Source organism: Homalodisca vitripennis, chromosome 1, assembly GCF_021130785.1.
Source record: "Homalodisca vitripennis isolate AUS2020 chromosome 1, UT_GWSS_2.1, whole genome shotgun sequence".
NCBI lineage: Eukaryota > Metazoa > Arthropoda > Insecta > Hemiptera > Cicadellidae > Homalodisca > Homalodisca vitripennis.
The window spans coordinates 96833625-96851354 of record NC_060207.1 but is presented as its reverse complement, the minus strand read 5'-3'; the positions used below and the strand labels follow the sequence as shown (position 1 = coordinate 96851354).

The following is a 17730-nucleotide window of genomic DNA, read 5'->3' as shown; positions in this document are numbered from 1 at the left end:
TTTGTGGGTTACACATTAGAATCATATTTCCATGTGTATTTAGATATCACTGACAATGGCTAGTGGCTATACGGCATTTGACTCCGGGTACAGTGTATTGTATTACAAAATCTACATTTCATTCACTCCTTATATTGTATAATAAAATATTCACTTCTCTTCTTACAGTACAATACGCAGTTACTTACAATATCTTTCTCAGTAATAACTAACCCACATCGCCACGCCATGCTTTCGTTATTTAAGATCTCAATGTCAGTCTTACTCATCTTAATACAATTACCGTGAAAACTAACATTACAATCAGAGTAGGTTACCTTGAATAGCCATTTTATAGGTTAGATTTGCTAACTTAACTTTTAAACAGGAGTAATATCAGAACAAAAAAAATTATTTTTCACTTCTGTACGTACAGATATTCTCTTACTATTGTGTAATGCTAGAAACAAGACATTTAACTGAAGTTATATTTACACTTAAATAAAGGTTGCAGAGCGATACGATTACGTGTGAACTTGACTGCCACTTGTCATCTAAATATACTATTTAGTTAAAACATATTTACTACTACTATATATATATATATATATATATATATATATATAAAATTTTACTTTACTACTTTTTTTTTACTACTACTATATATATATAAAAATATTTACTTTAATATTCATGACAGGTTTTAAGAGAGAATCGTAATATGCATTACTACGTATTTATATAATGGCACAAAACGTACAAGTGTAGGTTTTTATATTTTCTATAAAGCCTATTGTATAACTGCCAAACGTATATTATTTCCCTTTGAGTTTTGGTCATTGTATTGTTTCTGTTACAATTCATCACAAACTGTAGTTTCTATGGCAAACACAGAGTTCTTTTGACACTTGTGTTTGACAACAAAGGGCTATATGTCCCACACATGACTGTAAATGCATTAAATCCACTGGCACTCGATGTTCCACTTAAATTGAATTGTATAGACAGTAAATATTAAAAGTCCTCTACAAAATTATATTCACACAATGAATTAATTATATGATTTAAACTTTACCAGAATGTTTGTTCAGTAACAAATTACGATTAACCTATTAAGAACGCTTTATATGTGGATTTAGTTAAAGTTTCCTTGTTTAATCCGCTTTTTATTCATTCATTAATTTTTATTTTAAATCGAAGTTCTTTGAATTATTAAAATTTACAATTACTTTTTTGCAGGAAACAAATATTATATAATGAAAACTACAGGGTTAGGAAGAGTGTGTTCGGAAATCATCGCCGAGGCTCGGGTAACGTGTTAGCAATTCGTGCAATTAGTATACGTATTCCTTCGGCCTCGCTCACTTCTATAGACTGCAGACCTGTGGTAGTAGACTAGCAATTCTGTGATAACCCACTGTCATGAAGAGCTGTCGGGAGCTCCAACTGTAATGGTCTTCCTTTGTTCTTATATTGCTTCAAATATTTTTTTTTGCCTTTTCTTAATACGACATGCTGATAGGATGTATTCTTTTTTCAATAGTAGGTAGTTATTTCAATTTTTAAAACAGCCCTTTCTATTTTATTTGAATTTAGAATAATATCTGTTTGAAAAAACGAACGAAAAGGCTAACACATATTTCCCAATAATTCATTGCTGAGTTGTTTAATTAGTCAGTAAGTGCATTTTTTATATCAGACAAAAATGTATTCTAATAGAAGCACTACCTCCAACTTTCATGACTTATTCTGTGAATTTTTATTTTATTTCGTGTTTTTTTTCATAACTCATTACACGCTTCTATATTTAGGGCGTTATATTCATTATTATACAGCATGTTAGCTTAGTACTCTTAAAAGCGGCTATTAAGATCTCTCTACCTGTTTGGTTTTAATTTATTTACTAAGCTTAACATCAATATACACGATATCAAGTATTTTATCAAAAATATACATGTGTATACTTAATTTGCAAGTTTTTAAAGAGTCATTTTTTTGTTGTTTCGTCTACTCTTTTTCAGCCTCGCTTACTCAGACTGGCCCGTTTCTTCAGTAAGGGCATTCATCAATCCTAAGTATTCTGCATTATCACTCTAAGCGATTTTAGAACTCTACGTGTTGCCTGTCGCCCTATTGTTGGACATATGGCTAAATTAATAAAGGCGTACATTATAGAAGAAGAAAGACAGAATTTAGCTATAAAATAGTGACAATAGTAAACTAAAATAACATGCTACAATCAGTGAATGGTAACTATTAAGTAATAAAGCAACGGATGTGTTAGAAATGTGACTCCTAATAAGAGATAAGTTTTTATTTTAGTTATTTACTTTTAAAAGAAAACTAATTGATCGTGGCACAGAAACATTTTACTTCTAAGATAAATTTTAGACTCCGAGCTTTGTAAACGAGAAAACATTTATTTTTAACTGTCATAGTGTACCAAATGTTTTGTAGTTTTATAACTGAACTTTTCCCTACAAATATTACAATATTATTTTATCTTTCCTGTACAGGATATTCACATATATGACTAACACAATCACTGCTTACTGATTTCTTGAAATTAATAATAACTATCCGAAGGATTGGCAGTCCGTGATGGCAGTAAACATGGTTTTTACAGGTATAAACATTGTACTACAATTTTAAATATTTGAAGTTGGTGAATTATGCAATGTTTATTTCATGCAGTGCTGAGTTACTTGTTTCAAAAATATATCAACAAATAAACCTAATTACCAAAAAAAAAACTAATTTTGAAATGAAACAGATTACTACAGCCAAAAGTTTTGAGAAGTATAATTGAAAAACCACGAATTTTATAAATTGTGTTTACAAGATTGGGGAACGTTCTGTAATAAGCGGAGTAGCTCCAAAGTTTGCGGAAACTTGGTGGTTTAATCAAAGTGTGAGAGTTGCCACCCACTTTGCCACTTAATATAATACCTGACTTACTGCCTCCTGTATCGAGCTTTACAAATCAAAATGTTATTTATTCTAAAATATTATAAATAAAGTGATAAAGTTAATACAGATTTACATCAAAATAATTTATATAATTTTTGTCTGTTTACTTATCTTTTAAAAGTATCATAGGTTTCCAAATGTGTATAAATCCTTTACATCCCATTTTATAAAGATACCCAATCTATCGGTTTACGTTTATAACAAAGTGAGAGTACACCACATTACGTGTCATGAAACAAGCTTCGCTAAAACTGCATATAAACTTTCAAGTCCATATATCATGTCATTAGACTACATGTGTCCTTATGTGAAATGTTCCATCTTTATATGTTTGTACTTAGGTTATTACAAATATTTTGTTTTCTGCGATTTTGTCGTTGCCATTATAGTTTCCCATATGACCAATGTAGAAATGTTTCCTAACGCTCGGCTAAACCCCACAGAGTGCCATGTATCATCATCGTACTCAATTCTGCTTATTATATTAATATAATTCTGATATTATAAAATTATTATATTTATATAGAAAGCAATATGCACAATTTCAAATCTATGGGTAAGTTCGATATCGAGATATTGTGCGAGTAAACAGACAGATAGATAGATAAACGAAATGAAATTGTTCCAGCCCCCTGAGTGATAGGCTTATCTATAACGCCCAGCCAATGATGTAAATAATGGATTTATAGACATATTGATTTGCTTCTGTTTTTCTAGGTTTCAGGTAAATTTAATAAAAGTTGTACAGTAAACTTTAAAAGGGGTTTGAGATTTTGAATAACTAATAAAAATATTCTAAAATCTTTAAGCTTTTAAATACGTATTAACTCACAGATGTAGACTATCATATGACATAAGATATAACCATAAGACATCTTCTTAAATTCTACGTCTGAGAATAAGGTCAGAATTGTGTTTCAGTTAAACGCTATTCTTATGGGGCTAAAATCAATACGTCTGCCAGTAAAGTCAGCTTATAAACTGATATTACACCTGAAGACATATTTGACAAGCGATAGTGCACTTATTGAGACAATGATATCACCTCTTCTTGTTCATTGAATGTTATGGATCTCTTCAAACAGACGTGAACTCCAATTTCCAGGTGTTAATCTGTACTAGTATCAGATAATAGGTGCAGTACTAAGCGGAATGTGAATTGGAGCTTAACTCGATAATCGTTTTAAACATATATGTTTGGAGCAACTCTTCATTATTACTCGAATTAAAAAATGAGGAAGTTATCCATTACGCCTGTTAAATATTAAACATATGTAATATTATATTATCTTCAGTACATTTTTATGTTCGTCGTGCGATTATGCAGTAAATATTTTAATAACTTTAATAATATTTGTTTTATTCAAATATTACTTTCTGCCAAATTTCCATTTTAGTGTGATACTTTTGGTCCAGTATATGGCCAAAAATTTATTTTAAATTCATTCCACAATTTTACAAGTAGAAAAAGAAGTCACCAATAAATTGGTTTGAAGATTCTCCAGTGAGTATAATAATAATATTCTATAATTTTATATATTCGTATATTAGTGGGATGTATCGAGTCAATTCTAGGTCACTGTTCTCGAGTTGATTGTAGAGTTGTGAAAATTGTAATCTTCCTATAAATATAAAAACAGAACTAATATTGAACCGTTTCCAATATCTTAATCAGTAGTAGAAGACTTGAAAAAAATTTTGAACAAATAAATCTTCACGCTCACGTTTCTTATTTCGTTTTATATTTAACGACAAAGATGTTATAACTATGTGAAGTTAGATGCATTTTAAGGTCAGCTTGAATCCTAACAAATAATTATAAGACAAAGTAACCAGGTATAATTAAATAATTATAAGATTCATTTAATGATAATACCTTTCAGGCCATCTTCAATAGTGAGAAAAAGTACGCGTGTGTTTTTACGATACCGAAGTGTAATTGTGAAGATTTATGTAGTCTTTGAGAGGAAGGGTTTGCATCTTTGGAGATTTTTTGCCGTGAGAATTGTTCAATAATTTATTGCTGTATAGATCAGATATCGCTAAACCATGTAACCTTTTCACTGTATTTAGGGACACTTGGCCCCTGGCCAGTTTGGTTTAAGTTTATGTAATTTATGGCCTGTCAATGTCCTACTGAGGTTTTTGGGGTCATTCTGTCCCCTTCAGTTTGATCTCTCTTGTTCGTTTGAAATTATATAGGGATAATAGTAAATACGCGACTAAAAAATTAAAATCTTTCCAGCATGTACAGGGTCCTCATCAACACTCCTATAGCTTCTAATCAGTACATCGTTGCTATTACCTACAACGAAATAACCATTGTACAATTCAAGACATAAATAAACAAACAAATACAATGTTGGCAAGGAAACACGTAGTGATGGCAAAAAGCTACTAAAGAAACATAGAGTCACTGATAGTTGAATAGGAATATTATTCAAAAATGTAAGGTAAAGCGAGGAGAGATTGCGCACAATTCAAAATATCTAAATAAAACGAAAATTTTTAGTTGAATATACAATTTTTTTAGTGTTATATTTACATTGTATGGTTGTCTATTCTCTGTAATTTTTCCAGAATTTATATTATGTTAATAACGAAATAATAAAAAAAAATCGTAAAATGTGTTTTTGGCGCAATCTCTCCTCGTAGGGTAGGTGAGTTTGCGCACACATGGGTAGGAGAGATTGTTTATGGAATAACTACTGCAATTCACACTTTAAACATATTTAATTAATGTAAACTAATGAAACCTTCAAACTTGATGTAAGAAATTGAAAAATTAAACATTTTAACTTGGGCACATTTTTAAAAACATTATTACATAATAGAGCATTAAAATCATTTTTTTTGACGTTTTTCACGGCGTCCACAGTCAATGCACTTTCCTTCATAAATTGTACAGCTCTCGTGCATCCATCTTCCACAGACCATGCACTTGATCCAGTCAGATGTCGAAGTAGTCTCCTGATATAGTTCAAGACACTCTGTACACTCATCATCTTCATTATCGCTGACATGATCGGAAAGAAGTTCAATGTCTGCGTCATCATCTTCCTCAGATGTAGAAGATTGCTCAAACATCAACCGTTTCTTTGTTTTAAGTCCTTTTTTTTGTATCTTGCAAGATTTTGGTTGTTCTTTCCATGCAGGTTTTCTTATTTTTCATCTGGTCGCTTTTTCTTGTTTGATGCTAACTCTTTTTTTATCTTGATTTTGGTTATGTTATTTGGATCTGTAACATTCATGGCACTTTGCTTCCTTTTTTGATTTTGAAGGCTTCCAAACTTTTAGGAATCGGTGAAAGTTTTTGTAAAACTTTTGTTGGAGTTTTCTACAGATGCGGCTGAACATTGTCTTGAGGTTGATGGTTGACAGATTGGAGGGATTAAATGATTTGATTGAGATGATTGGATTGAAATAGGTGGTTCAGTGTTTTCAGATACTGGATTATTAACTGATGTCAAGGTTGGTTGAGAGTGTTGTGGGATCAGGAACAATCTGGTTTACATCTTGGTCACAATGTAAAAGATATGCATAGTCTGGTATCACATCAATATTTAGAGGATGGATTCCTGTGGCACGAAACGCAGCAACTCCAAGTTGAACAGTGGCAGCACGAGGCCAAGATAAATTCAATAGATGGCCAAAATCGTCCCTTGAAATTTTGCCAGTACCACAACGAGATGTGACTAATTTGTTACAAGCATCTTTAAAATAAGTTTTCTCAAAGGCTTGAATACTACACGATCTAGGGGTTGTAGGTAGTGTGTAGTATGACTAGGCAGACATAAGATAATGATGTCATTATCATAAGCCTTTTGGCAACATATTGGGAACAGTTCATGTGTGAGGCATGGCCATCTAAAATTAGCAAATGCTTTCCAGGAGACTTTCTTGGGATGAAGTTGTTCAGAAATCCATTCCATGAACAGTTCACTATTTTATGTACGCACTTTTCTCTTCTCATTTTTAAAACAGTTCCAGGGGGAGCATCTTTGATATATTGTGGTTTAGCGTAAAACTCCCTTAAAAATACAAAAAGGTGGTAGGAACTGTCCCTCTGCATTGCAGCAGGCCATAATAGTTACAGTTTCTCCCTTTTCAGCACTTGTAACGACGTGAACGTCTTTGCTTCCTTTTTTGGGCAATAACTTTTCCAGGCTCATTATTAAGCTGCACTCCTATTTCGTCGCAGTTCCAAATACAGTTGGGCTTATCTAAAAGGTTGTTTTCTTTTAAGGTGGAAGTGAGAAGATTGAAATAACTTTTTACTTCTTCCCTATTCATTCCTTCTGTTCTTGCTCTACTAATGCCTTGAGCTTTTCTCACACTTAAAATTAGGATGTCGCCGCATGAATGACGAAAACCAAACTTTTCCAGCGGTTTTATGTCTTTGTTGAAGGTGTGTTTAATACCCAATGTTTCTGCTAAATTGTAAGCTAACATTCTAACATTCTTTTGTGTGTGTAGGTGCAAACCCTACAGATTGAAGTTTTATTATGTGCAAAGCCAATTTTTTCTCGGCTTCTTCCAATCCTAGTTGGCCATCTGGACCCAAATTCCGTTTTGCAAAATCATTCTTCTTCATTCGATGTCTTAATGTAGACTCTGGTATTTTAAACCTCTTGCTTGCTGCTCTTATTGATAATGATCCATTCTTTATTGCTGATACAGCTGATGATAGATCATCTTCTGTCCAGGATCCTTTGTTTGTTTTCCTCTTGTACACGTTAGGCATGTTAGCCTGTAAAAAATAAATTAAATAATAGTCATTCTTGGTAAATAATATGTTTTAATTTTTTTTTTAGTTGTTTTATTAATGGTAATATGCAATTCATATTAATAAAATAAATTAAAGATTCATAATATACATTTAATGAATTTCTAACGAATATGTAGATTCACAAATAGTTAATATTAATTATGAAAATCCATGCGCAATGTCTCCTACCATTACATTAAATGGAATAAATGCGCAATCTCTCCTCAACATGAAATGCGCGTACTGTCCTAAATCGGTAGGAGAGATTGCGCAGGCTTAAACTAAGATGGCCGAAGCGAGATTTGACCAACCACTATCTGTACAGTTTGCCTATGTCATTACCTCTCTAGAAAAAATGGTAAATACCGAATAATGTAATCGTAGCAATCGTACTGATTAAATTTCATGCATCCTGCAGACAAAATTCAGGCCACTTACCTTTGAAATGAAAGTTGTAGGTTTAATATATATCACTAATAAACAGACTTTAGCGTCTTGAACTTTTGACAGAACACTCAAACTAATGAAAGCGGATCGAGGCACTGAGGGACGCTGCGCGCGCACCCAACTCCAACCAGCTGGAACAAAGAGGGCGCAATCTCTCCTACCGCGCAATCTCTCCTCGCTTTACCTTATGTATCAGTGGCAAGAAGTTAATGTGGACAACCACTGGTAATGTGTCCATTAACTTTCATGAGTACTGGTATGAACAACGTAGGCATTTCTTGCACAGAAAGACGTTTCTATAGGCGGTTCAGGTGCTTGTCCTTGAACACCCAACTTCACAATAGAAAATAAATATTCATCCAATATACGGTTCATAATTTTAGAAAAATAAATGAATTAAATACATAAACTCCTCAAATAAAAATGCAAGAAACGACAAAACTATAATGATAATTATTTGCAGTTACTTCAAAGTTTAAACATATTAAGCAAAGATTTTAAAGTGATCTTGAAGGCAATGAAGTGAAAATAAAAACTAATGCTTCCTATAAGTATTCGCTTGAAAGGGTAAGATAGAATATACTTACTTATTCTTACTTCCACGAGTTGCATTCCACATTATGCGCATAAATTCAATTCATATTGGTTTTTGGCACCATGTAGCTAGCGATACAATTAATATTACAATCTATGTTATATAAAACCTGTACGAACGTTTTATTTTGTTTCTTTTATTGTGTTATATGATGTATATTTGTTATATGTGTAATATTTGAGAAAATATGTTCATTACCAATATATTTATTTTTTATGAAACCATTGGTATAATACATTTTATAAGGATTTGATACCTAATTAATATTTTCATTGTATCGTATTTGAATTAAATACGATTGTTTAACATAAATTTTTTATTTGCCTTTTGGTTATTAGCTTTGAATTATATGAATTCTTTAAAATAATAGTAACTATTTTTCTAGATCAACTGGGGGATGTGAGATGAAACTTATTGCATTGTTGTGTAGATAGAACAAATTAATCCTAAGATTCAGTTCATATTTGTATTGCCTGATCGTTAGCAAAGCCTTTTATTAGAGGGGTTGGAAATTTTTAATTTTTGTCTGTCAGTGTGCCTATCCGGATAATATCTCCAAAATAAACTAAACAATATACCTGGATTTTCATGACGTTTCATGCAGTTCGATGATGAAACATGTTGCTTCATGGAATTGGGATAAGCATTAGCGAATATTTCTCCATGAGTCTTATGAGTAACCTTGATATCAACGAGAAAAATCCTAATATATATATATATATATATATATATATATATATATACATTAAATTGTATATAAATGGCAATAGCCTTATTTTAATTTCAATAAACATTGAATCGCAAAAAGTACTCGCTCCGCCGGGAGTCGAACCCGGATCTCTCACTTGCCGGGTGCATGTGCTACCATTACACCACAGAGCGCTTACTTTTTCCGATTCAATTATTTTGTATTTGGCCGTATCTGTCACATATGTGTTTAAATAAACAAACTAACACATGATCGGAAGACCAAATACCAAATACCAAATTTAATGTAAATAAAAGTCGTTTGACAGGTATTTGGTCTTCCGATCATGTGTTAGTTTGTTTATTTAAACACATATGTGACAGATACGGCCAAATACAAAATAATTGAATCGGAAAAAGTAAGCGCTCTGTGGTGTAATGGTAGCACATTCACCCGGCAAGTGAGAGATCCGGGTTCGACTCCCGGCGGAGCGAGTACTTTTTGCGATTCAATGTTTATTGAAATTAAAATAAGGCTATTGCCATTTATATACAATTTAATGTAAATAAAAGTCGTTTGACAGGTATTTGGTCTTCCGATCATGTGTTAGTTTGTTTATTTAAACACATATGTGACAGATACGGCCAAATACAAAATAATTGAATCGGAAAAAGTAAGCGCTCTGTGGTGTAATGGTAGCACATTCACCCGGCAAGTGAGAGATCCGGGTTCGACTCCCGGCGGAGCGAGTACTTTTTGCGATTCAATGTTTATTGAAATTATATATATATATATATATATATATATATATATATATATATATATATATATATATATTTGTAGCAAACACTACTTTGTCCATACAATAAAAAGAAAAAAGAGTAAAGTAAATATGGTAAATCAACTCGACATATTAGTACTCACCGGACCTTATATTATTTGAACACTGCTGTGTAAACTAATTTCAGAGAGAGAGAATGTATTATATGGCAAGATATCTCGTGAAATACTTCATCTGTTGACTTTAAATTTTGCATGAAGCTTCATTTCTGTACAAAAAAGAATGTTCTCTTTTTTCTGTCGGAGAGGATGTACAAAATTTCTTGATTATAGTCCGTCCATCTATCTAGGCGCATGATATATGGAATGTTTATTCATAAAGTAAAACAAATAACACAGTGCAAATTCAGTGTTAAAGTTTGTTACAAGATGACTTTAGAATGAAGGAAAACGTGAATGTGGCAAGAAATCTCGACAAATATTTATTATGTTTACTATTTTTCATGAAACTTTCTTTCTACATAGATAATAATGATTTGTATGACAGAGCATATCCAAATGAATTGGGTCATCACTCAGTAGGCTGACAATGAATTTTCTTTTTTTGTCTGCCGAGGGATGTAAACATCTCTTTCTTGTATGATCCCTCTATCTACCCGCAGGATATCTCAAGAATGAAAGTTATGCAACCTCAACGAAGCCTGTTACGCGACAAGTGGTGGGGCGTTCTACCCTGTTTAATTTGGTGCCATTTGAAGAATAGTAATACAAATGGTTTTTAATACAAAAAAAACAATAAAACCAAAATTGTTGGTAATTTTGTAATAATGGTAATAAGTTGGTAATAATAATGGTAATAATGATGGTAATAATGGTAATAAGTTGGTAACAACGAACAAGGGAGCTAATTTTAATAGATCCATAATATTACATCCAAATGAATCATTATTTTGGGCTTTTAAATATTAGGTGTGATTGTTTCAGGAAACGGCTACATCGAGGGAACAGAACTCGACGGTTTCCTCAGGGAATTTGTTTCGAGTGCAAACGCCGAAAACGTTAGCCCAGAGGTAGGTGTTAATTAGTAACTGTTTAATTAATTAACTAACAAACCGTTCGTGTGACAGAGTAGGTGTGTATATGAAATTAATTAGTAATTCCTTAGTCAATTAACTGATGAACCAGCACATGTGTTTGAATAGGTGTGTACATAATACGAGCACTTTGACAACACTTCTCAGAAAATAATTTAGAGAGTTTAAAGTGTTGTTGTCAAGTAAGTTTGTAACTGATTATTTAAAATTAACAAAGTCTGCTTCACACAGAAAAACATATACAGCATAAAAGTAAAAATCCTAAGTTGTATTTAAAATCGTTCCAATAATTATTTATTCTTTGTTAAATAACAATATTTTATTAATCTTAAAACCAAAAGTTCATAGTTTTAAATTGGTTTCCAATAATGATAGAACCGTAAGAATTTTTATATTAATTTGCATTATCAATCAAATATGACGATGGGTATGTATGTGCCATATGTGCTGGTAACCAATTTTCAAAATAAGATTAGTTAGAGTGAAATTTACTGTATACTTCTACTATTATTTTGCTATAGTTCCGTGTATGGATTATTGGGAGGTTGTCTTATAATAAAGTGAAACAGCAACATCTAATCGTTTTGATAAAGCCTTATGTAAACTATATTTATTCATACAATTATTTTACCACTGTCAAATATATTAAATAACATGAAATATGACCATACTGACATCAAGACAAATGCCAATCCAAACCAATGTAATTTAAAACGATGAAAACGTTTCCAGCATGAATGGTACTCAAACAAATGGACTAAACCTGTGAGCTATTTTATCTTCTCGACACGGAGTGCGCAATGCGGATTTCCAGATCCGGGGAATATTGGATTTCGTCGCTCGTTTCCTGTCCCATATTTGATTTTCCAGCTGACCAACCGTTCAGATGGCCCTAGCAAATTGTTATCATGCTCCATTACGATATGCTGCTGGCGGAATGTGTGGATGCTTGTATTATAATTTAGTCATAAAAATATACAATATATATATATATATATATATATATATATATATATATATATATATACATTATACATGTATTATATGTAATAAATACATTATAGTATCATCAAATGTAAAAATAACTTACTGAAAACCTAACAACAGAACAAATCATAAAAATCAGTAGCATACAAATTGTGAAATTACCCTTACACAAGTTATAGTACTGTACAAATAAAGAAGCAATCTATGATAGTAAATGATAAAGTAGGATACAATTATTTAAGGTTAAAGTTAAATATTAAATCAAAGGAGATAAGTGATTCATCGTGTTGTTATACATATAAGCTATTAAACTACAACTAAGAAACCACATCATGCAATAATGCTAATTCATGCAACCCAATTCGGGTTATAGTCAGTATTTTCTCTGTTTTTATTTAATGTTTTATATCATTATATACTGAGAATTAAATGTTTGAAGTGTACAATAATACGCAAATCTAAGCTGTCAGGGCTGATAATACTGATTTATTATTACACTCTGATGTAAGATATTGACATCTTGCCTTGGAACAATGTTGCAGACTTACTTTAAGCGTTCACATCCTTTAAAAGAAACCGTAGTCCTATATCCCTAAACACTAATAATCAAACACGATACTTCCTTTTAAATGGGCGAATATAAATCTTGGCTTCCAGAAGTAAGGATGAATACCACGAACCCGCCTAAAAAGAACTTCAAACTAATTTTAAGTGCCAATGGCCGAGTGGACTAACACTGACTTCAGATGTGAGTTTAAGATAGAGCAGGTTCAAACCCTCTCTGTAGCCGAAAAACGTTTTATCAATACCACCAGCCTTGTACTTTACCTTAACCTTTAGGTTAATAACCTTATAAGGATCATAAGAACTGAAATATAACAATTTCTATTCCAAACATTGATGGTCATTATCTTGAAACCATTATATCTAGCACAAAATATGCTACAATAAAGAATACCTTGACTATAAAGTTATTTCAATTTGTTAATTTGATGAATAATATTTGCACAAATGTGAATGGCCCAATCATGGAATAGCTACCTTTATTCTGAATCTATTAAAAATAAGGGTTAAAATGCCTCTAAAATAACTTCAGTAACGTTATTGTATACGAATTAAATGTTGTAGGGTTGTAGGGAATTAAATCTTCAAAACCTTTCAACATTAAATAATGTGTAAATATAAAAGATGTTTAAATTTAACTAATATATTTTTTAATATTCCAATTTCAATTCATCAATGGAGGTAGTTAATTAAAAATCTTTCCACAAATTTAAATGGTCACAGTGCCTGCCGTCATGTATTGTTTATTGATTAAAACTGACTAACGTTCTCATCAAAGCTATGTTCATATGCACTATCTCTGTATCAAGTGTAGTCTAAATATATGAAATATTACGATGATTATCGCGTTAACATCTTGCATTTTGTTGCTTAAACCAATACATGTTTATATAAATACGTATGTATGAAAAAATCTTTGAAAATGCAAAAAATCTCCAGGAGATTCCGCCTTGAAATCGATCGCATTTTTATGCAATCTACCTAATAATACACATAATATATATCCATTTAAATTATGTGAGGACTGGCTTAAATGTATTATTTAAACTTTATGTTCAGGTACAAAAACTTAGACCAGTTTTTTAAGGATTAACATTGATTGTGTGTAAAATAATATTCGATATAAAAAACACTTCAAGTTATAGGATAGTTAAATCATAAAAAAGGTAATTGGGTTCAATTAATAAAATGTTTAGAGTATAAAGAATTTTAGAGTATAAAAAGTATTTTAATAATTACCTTATTCAACAATTAACGCTTAACTTTTACTTTACATTTAACTTTGTGTTTTTACTAAATAATAATTCTCCAAAACAGGATTGTAACCGTTAACAACGCACCTTGAAGATGATTAAGCTCGTAATGTCCACTAGAGAAAAGGGCAGCTATAAACCACCTCTAAACTCGACCCATTTTGTGATTTTTAATAGTTATATTTATTGTATTGCTATGATTTGATGTTAACATTTCAAAAACAAATAATTATTTACCAGTTGTAAAAAATACTATGAATAGAATATCCTTACTTTAATAAAAGGCTCTAGGCATTCAAATACAACTTTATTTTATTGTAAAATTAATCTAAAACCATGGTACGAACCATTTTTAATTGTGAAGCAAATAGTTACGAGTACTTACCTAAGAGCAGATGTACTGATATCTGATATATTATCTCAAAAAATAAATAACAACTGTAATTTTCGTGCCTCATTTGTTTTATATAATAAAACAAAGTTTGAAATTTAATTATGAATAATTTAAATATAAAAAATTAAGTTTATTATGTTTCAATGCGTATTTAAATGGAAATTAAATAGTATAAGATCACAGTTTTATTCGTACATCAAATATTTCCTCAGTAAAAACATATTTCGAACAAAACATTTAGTTTTTAACGTGGAAGTGTGTGTATGTCCCGCAGGTCAAGTTTTGAGCCATCCACAAAATTCCACAAGGATCAATTCTATACTGTAACAGTGTAAACTAACAGTAAACTCTTTTGTCTAAAATACGGGTCTAAATGTTTTGTCGGGAAACGTCAAGAAAAATGAGTATAAAATAAATAGGTTAGTTTTAAATGTTTGATGATTAAACATTATTAAATAAGTTTATCTGAAATGTCAACACAATCGTTGATTTAATTTACGATTAAATTAAATCTCTAAAAGATAAATCTGTTTCTCTTGCTTGTTGAATGCTAGAGATGCTAATTCAGTGCCCAGGTCATGTCCATGCGCTGAGAATAAGCAACCGCTTGGAACAGGGAGACGTTTGAACTGGTCCGTGTTCATGCCCTGAATTAGCACCCTCCTGCCGTGACGTAAAAGCCCGAGGGGCGCTTATTTTAGGAGGTGCTAATGCAGCGTTCCATTTTGATTACAGCTGATGTTGTTAGGAGACATGACCTTGTCCCTCATCTTTCCAGTCACTCGGAATAATGGCTAACATTTTGCGTTGTTTACTAGTGCATAGGGGCCAAAGGGCAGCAATAAACAACACCAAGACTCTGTCTGCTCACCGACGCCATATTGATTACAGCTGATGTTGCTAGGAGACGTGGCCTTGTCTCGCATCTTCCTAGTCACTCGGAATAATGGCTAACTTGTTGCGTCGTTTGTGCATAGCAGCCAAAGTCATGAATAAACTTAGTGAATTTCATTAACTTGGTCTATACGTTTGTTGCTGTGGCTCTGTTGCTTTAAGTATTCTATTTTCTATATTAGTGAAAGTGTGTAAATAGACGGTGTTATTTTCTTTTTTTTACCTATCATTGTGCGGTTGAAAAAAAACTTTTGTCTTCATACATAGCTATCAAGTAATGTTAATAATGGAACAGGTTTTAACAATAAAAAGTTTACTAAGCCACAGCATTACCACTGTAGGCTTTAACACAGATACAGTTTATTTCAGATATTTGGAATTCTGTAGCTCAGTTTCGTTTGCATAATGCCAACACATTGTTTATTATTACGATATTCTGTAATATCATGCATTTTAAATAGTACAATAAACTAATAAAGACAGCAATGTCAAGAACAAATTACAAAATGTGTTGAGATTTTTCAAAACTAACCTATTTAATTTATTGCCTTTCAATTACATCCACAGAATTCTGTCGTAACTTATTGCATAGAATGTATCTTTCAGTTAACCAAAGAACGTCATTGAAATGTAATAAAATTGTTTTTCTGCTTGTAATTTAAATTTAATAAAATAGAAATGGTCAAATTTATCAAAGAAGAATAAGTAAATTCGATACTCTGGTATCAATCTGCTGAATTGAACGGTAATTTGATAAATGCGTTTATTTCCATTTATAATTCTGTTACAAAGTCAAGTTTGAAAAATATTTTAGTAGATAAATAAGACTAGGCAAACTGTGTAGAAAATTAATAGGATACAGACTGTTTAAACGTTTTACTAGATCTACTTTCATTTAGGACTTTCCACGAGCTTTCTGTGCATTTGCTAATAATACATTCATAACCAACAAACTTAGTTTGTTCATGTACCTTGACATAAATTCGTCCAAACCTAATATCAATATGGAAAATAATATGAATTTCATAATTGAAGCCCTTTTAAAATATTCATGTCGGTTTTCATAAAAGCAGGATTATAGCAAAGGCAAGACACTTAAAAACTTCTTGCGGTAGACAAAGGATTTGTTCATTACTATTATAGGACTAGTTCACTATAATTTGCAATTATAAAATTACGTAATTAAAGTATATTTTAAATTCGCAATTTAAATTCTTCTAACCAGTGAAATATGTTTCTATTATCCTTTTAAGTAGAATTTCTACGATAGTGTTATCTGTTTGATTAGATTTCATGAGCTGTCAATTGAAATCTAAATACTTATTTCAAAAGGCAGTCATTTAACTTCTTCAAACTGTTTTTGCATTCCTTCTAGTTATGATATTTATCATTAGTTCCTAGCAGCTTTTCACCATTGGCAATTTAGTTAGTTAGTTTATTTTCGTTATATTTTATTGTATTTCTTAAATGTAAGGAAAAGTGGCAGAATGAATTTTCCCCAAACACTAAATCTAGAAGTGACAGAGAGACTACTTACTCCTCCCACTCTGTCATCTTATCCCTCCCCTCAACCTCCCGACCACAATCAACCCCCTCCCCTGTGTGTCTGCGTCTGTGATGTCACACCTCGTCACCTCAAGCTCTCAAGTTCTCTCTGAGTGTCTTTGAGTAATCGCAGTTCTGACAAAGTCCTCTGGTCTTTGTTCTCCTCAAAGAGAGAAGTGAAATCGGTTTACCGCACTTACTGCAAGACTTCTTTGTCAAAAATAAATCATTCTTTTTTTAGTGATCGGGGATGATACTACCAATTGATATTCTAACTTGATGGAGCACACTTAAGTGTTGTGGACTCTATTATCTAGTTAGCATTTTTTTAAATTGTATATATATATACTATTCTCTGTACAGTTCTTTTTTTTTCAAATTCGTGTTGCAGAATTACCATGATTGTCAGTAAAACTTACTGGAGCGCTGCCCGAGAAAGAAATGGACTGAATTCACTGTCATATAAATACAGAGTCTGACTTGGAACTGTAACCTATTCTATTGAAATAGATAATTTTAAGTCATGGGAATTTGAAGTAATCATGTACTACAGACATCAAATGTGGTAGCCTCTATAATATTTTATTGCAAAGTTTAAACTTGCAGTCCTGTTCCGTTTATAGTTAAAGAGGGATGGATGAGGTTTCGTAGCAATATTATTAAAAACCCAGCAACAGTAGTCCTATAAGTGACATGCACTGACTTATATCTTGGAGAGTCCTCTTCTGAACACTTGGATCCTTCCTTATCCTTATGGGCCATAATACACTCT

At 31.8% G+C, this 17730-nt stretch overlaps 1 protein-coding gene across 3 annotated transcripts in view; it reads left to right on the top strand.

The window, feature by feature from the left end:
- The window catches only part of LOC124367318 (calbindin-32), a 167556-nt gene that overhangs the window by 119556 nt on the left and 30270 nt on the right, over positions 1-17730 (top strand). For all 3 annotated transcript variants that reach the window (XM_046824066.1, XM_046824050.1, XM_046824058.1), the window contains one exon: positions 11212-11297. In XM_046824066.1, coding sequence (XP_046680022.1) covers positions 11212-11297 — 86 coding nt within the window. The remainder of the gene's footprint in view (positions 1-11211; positions 11298-17730) is intronic.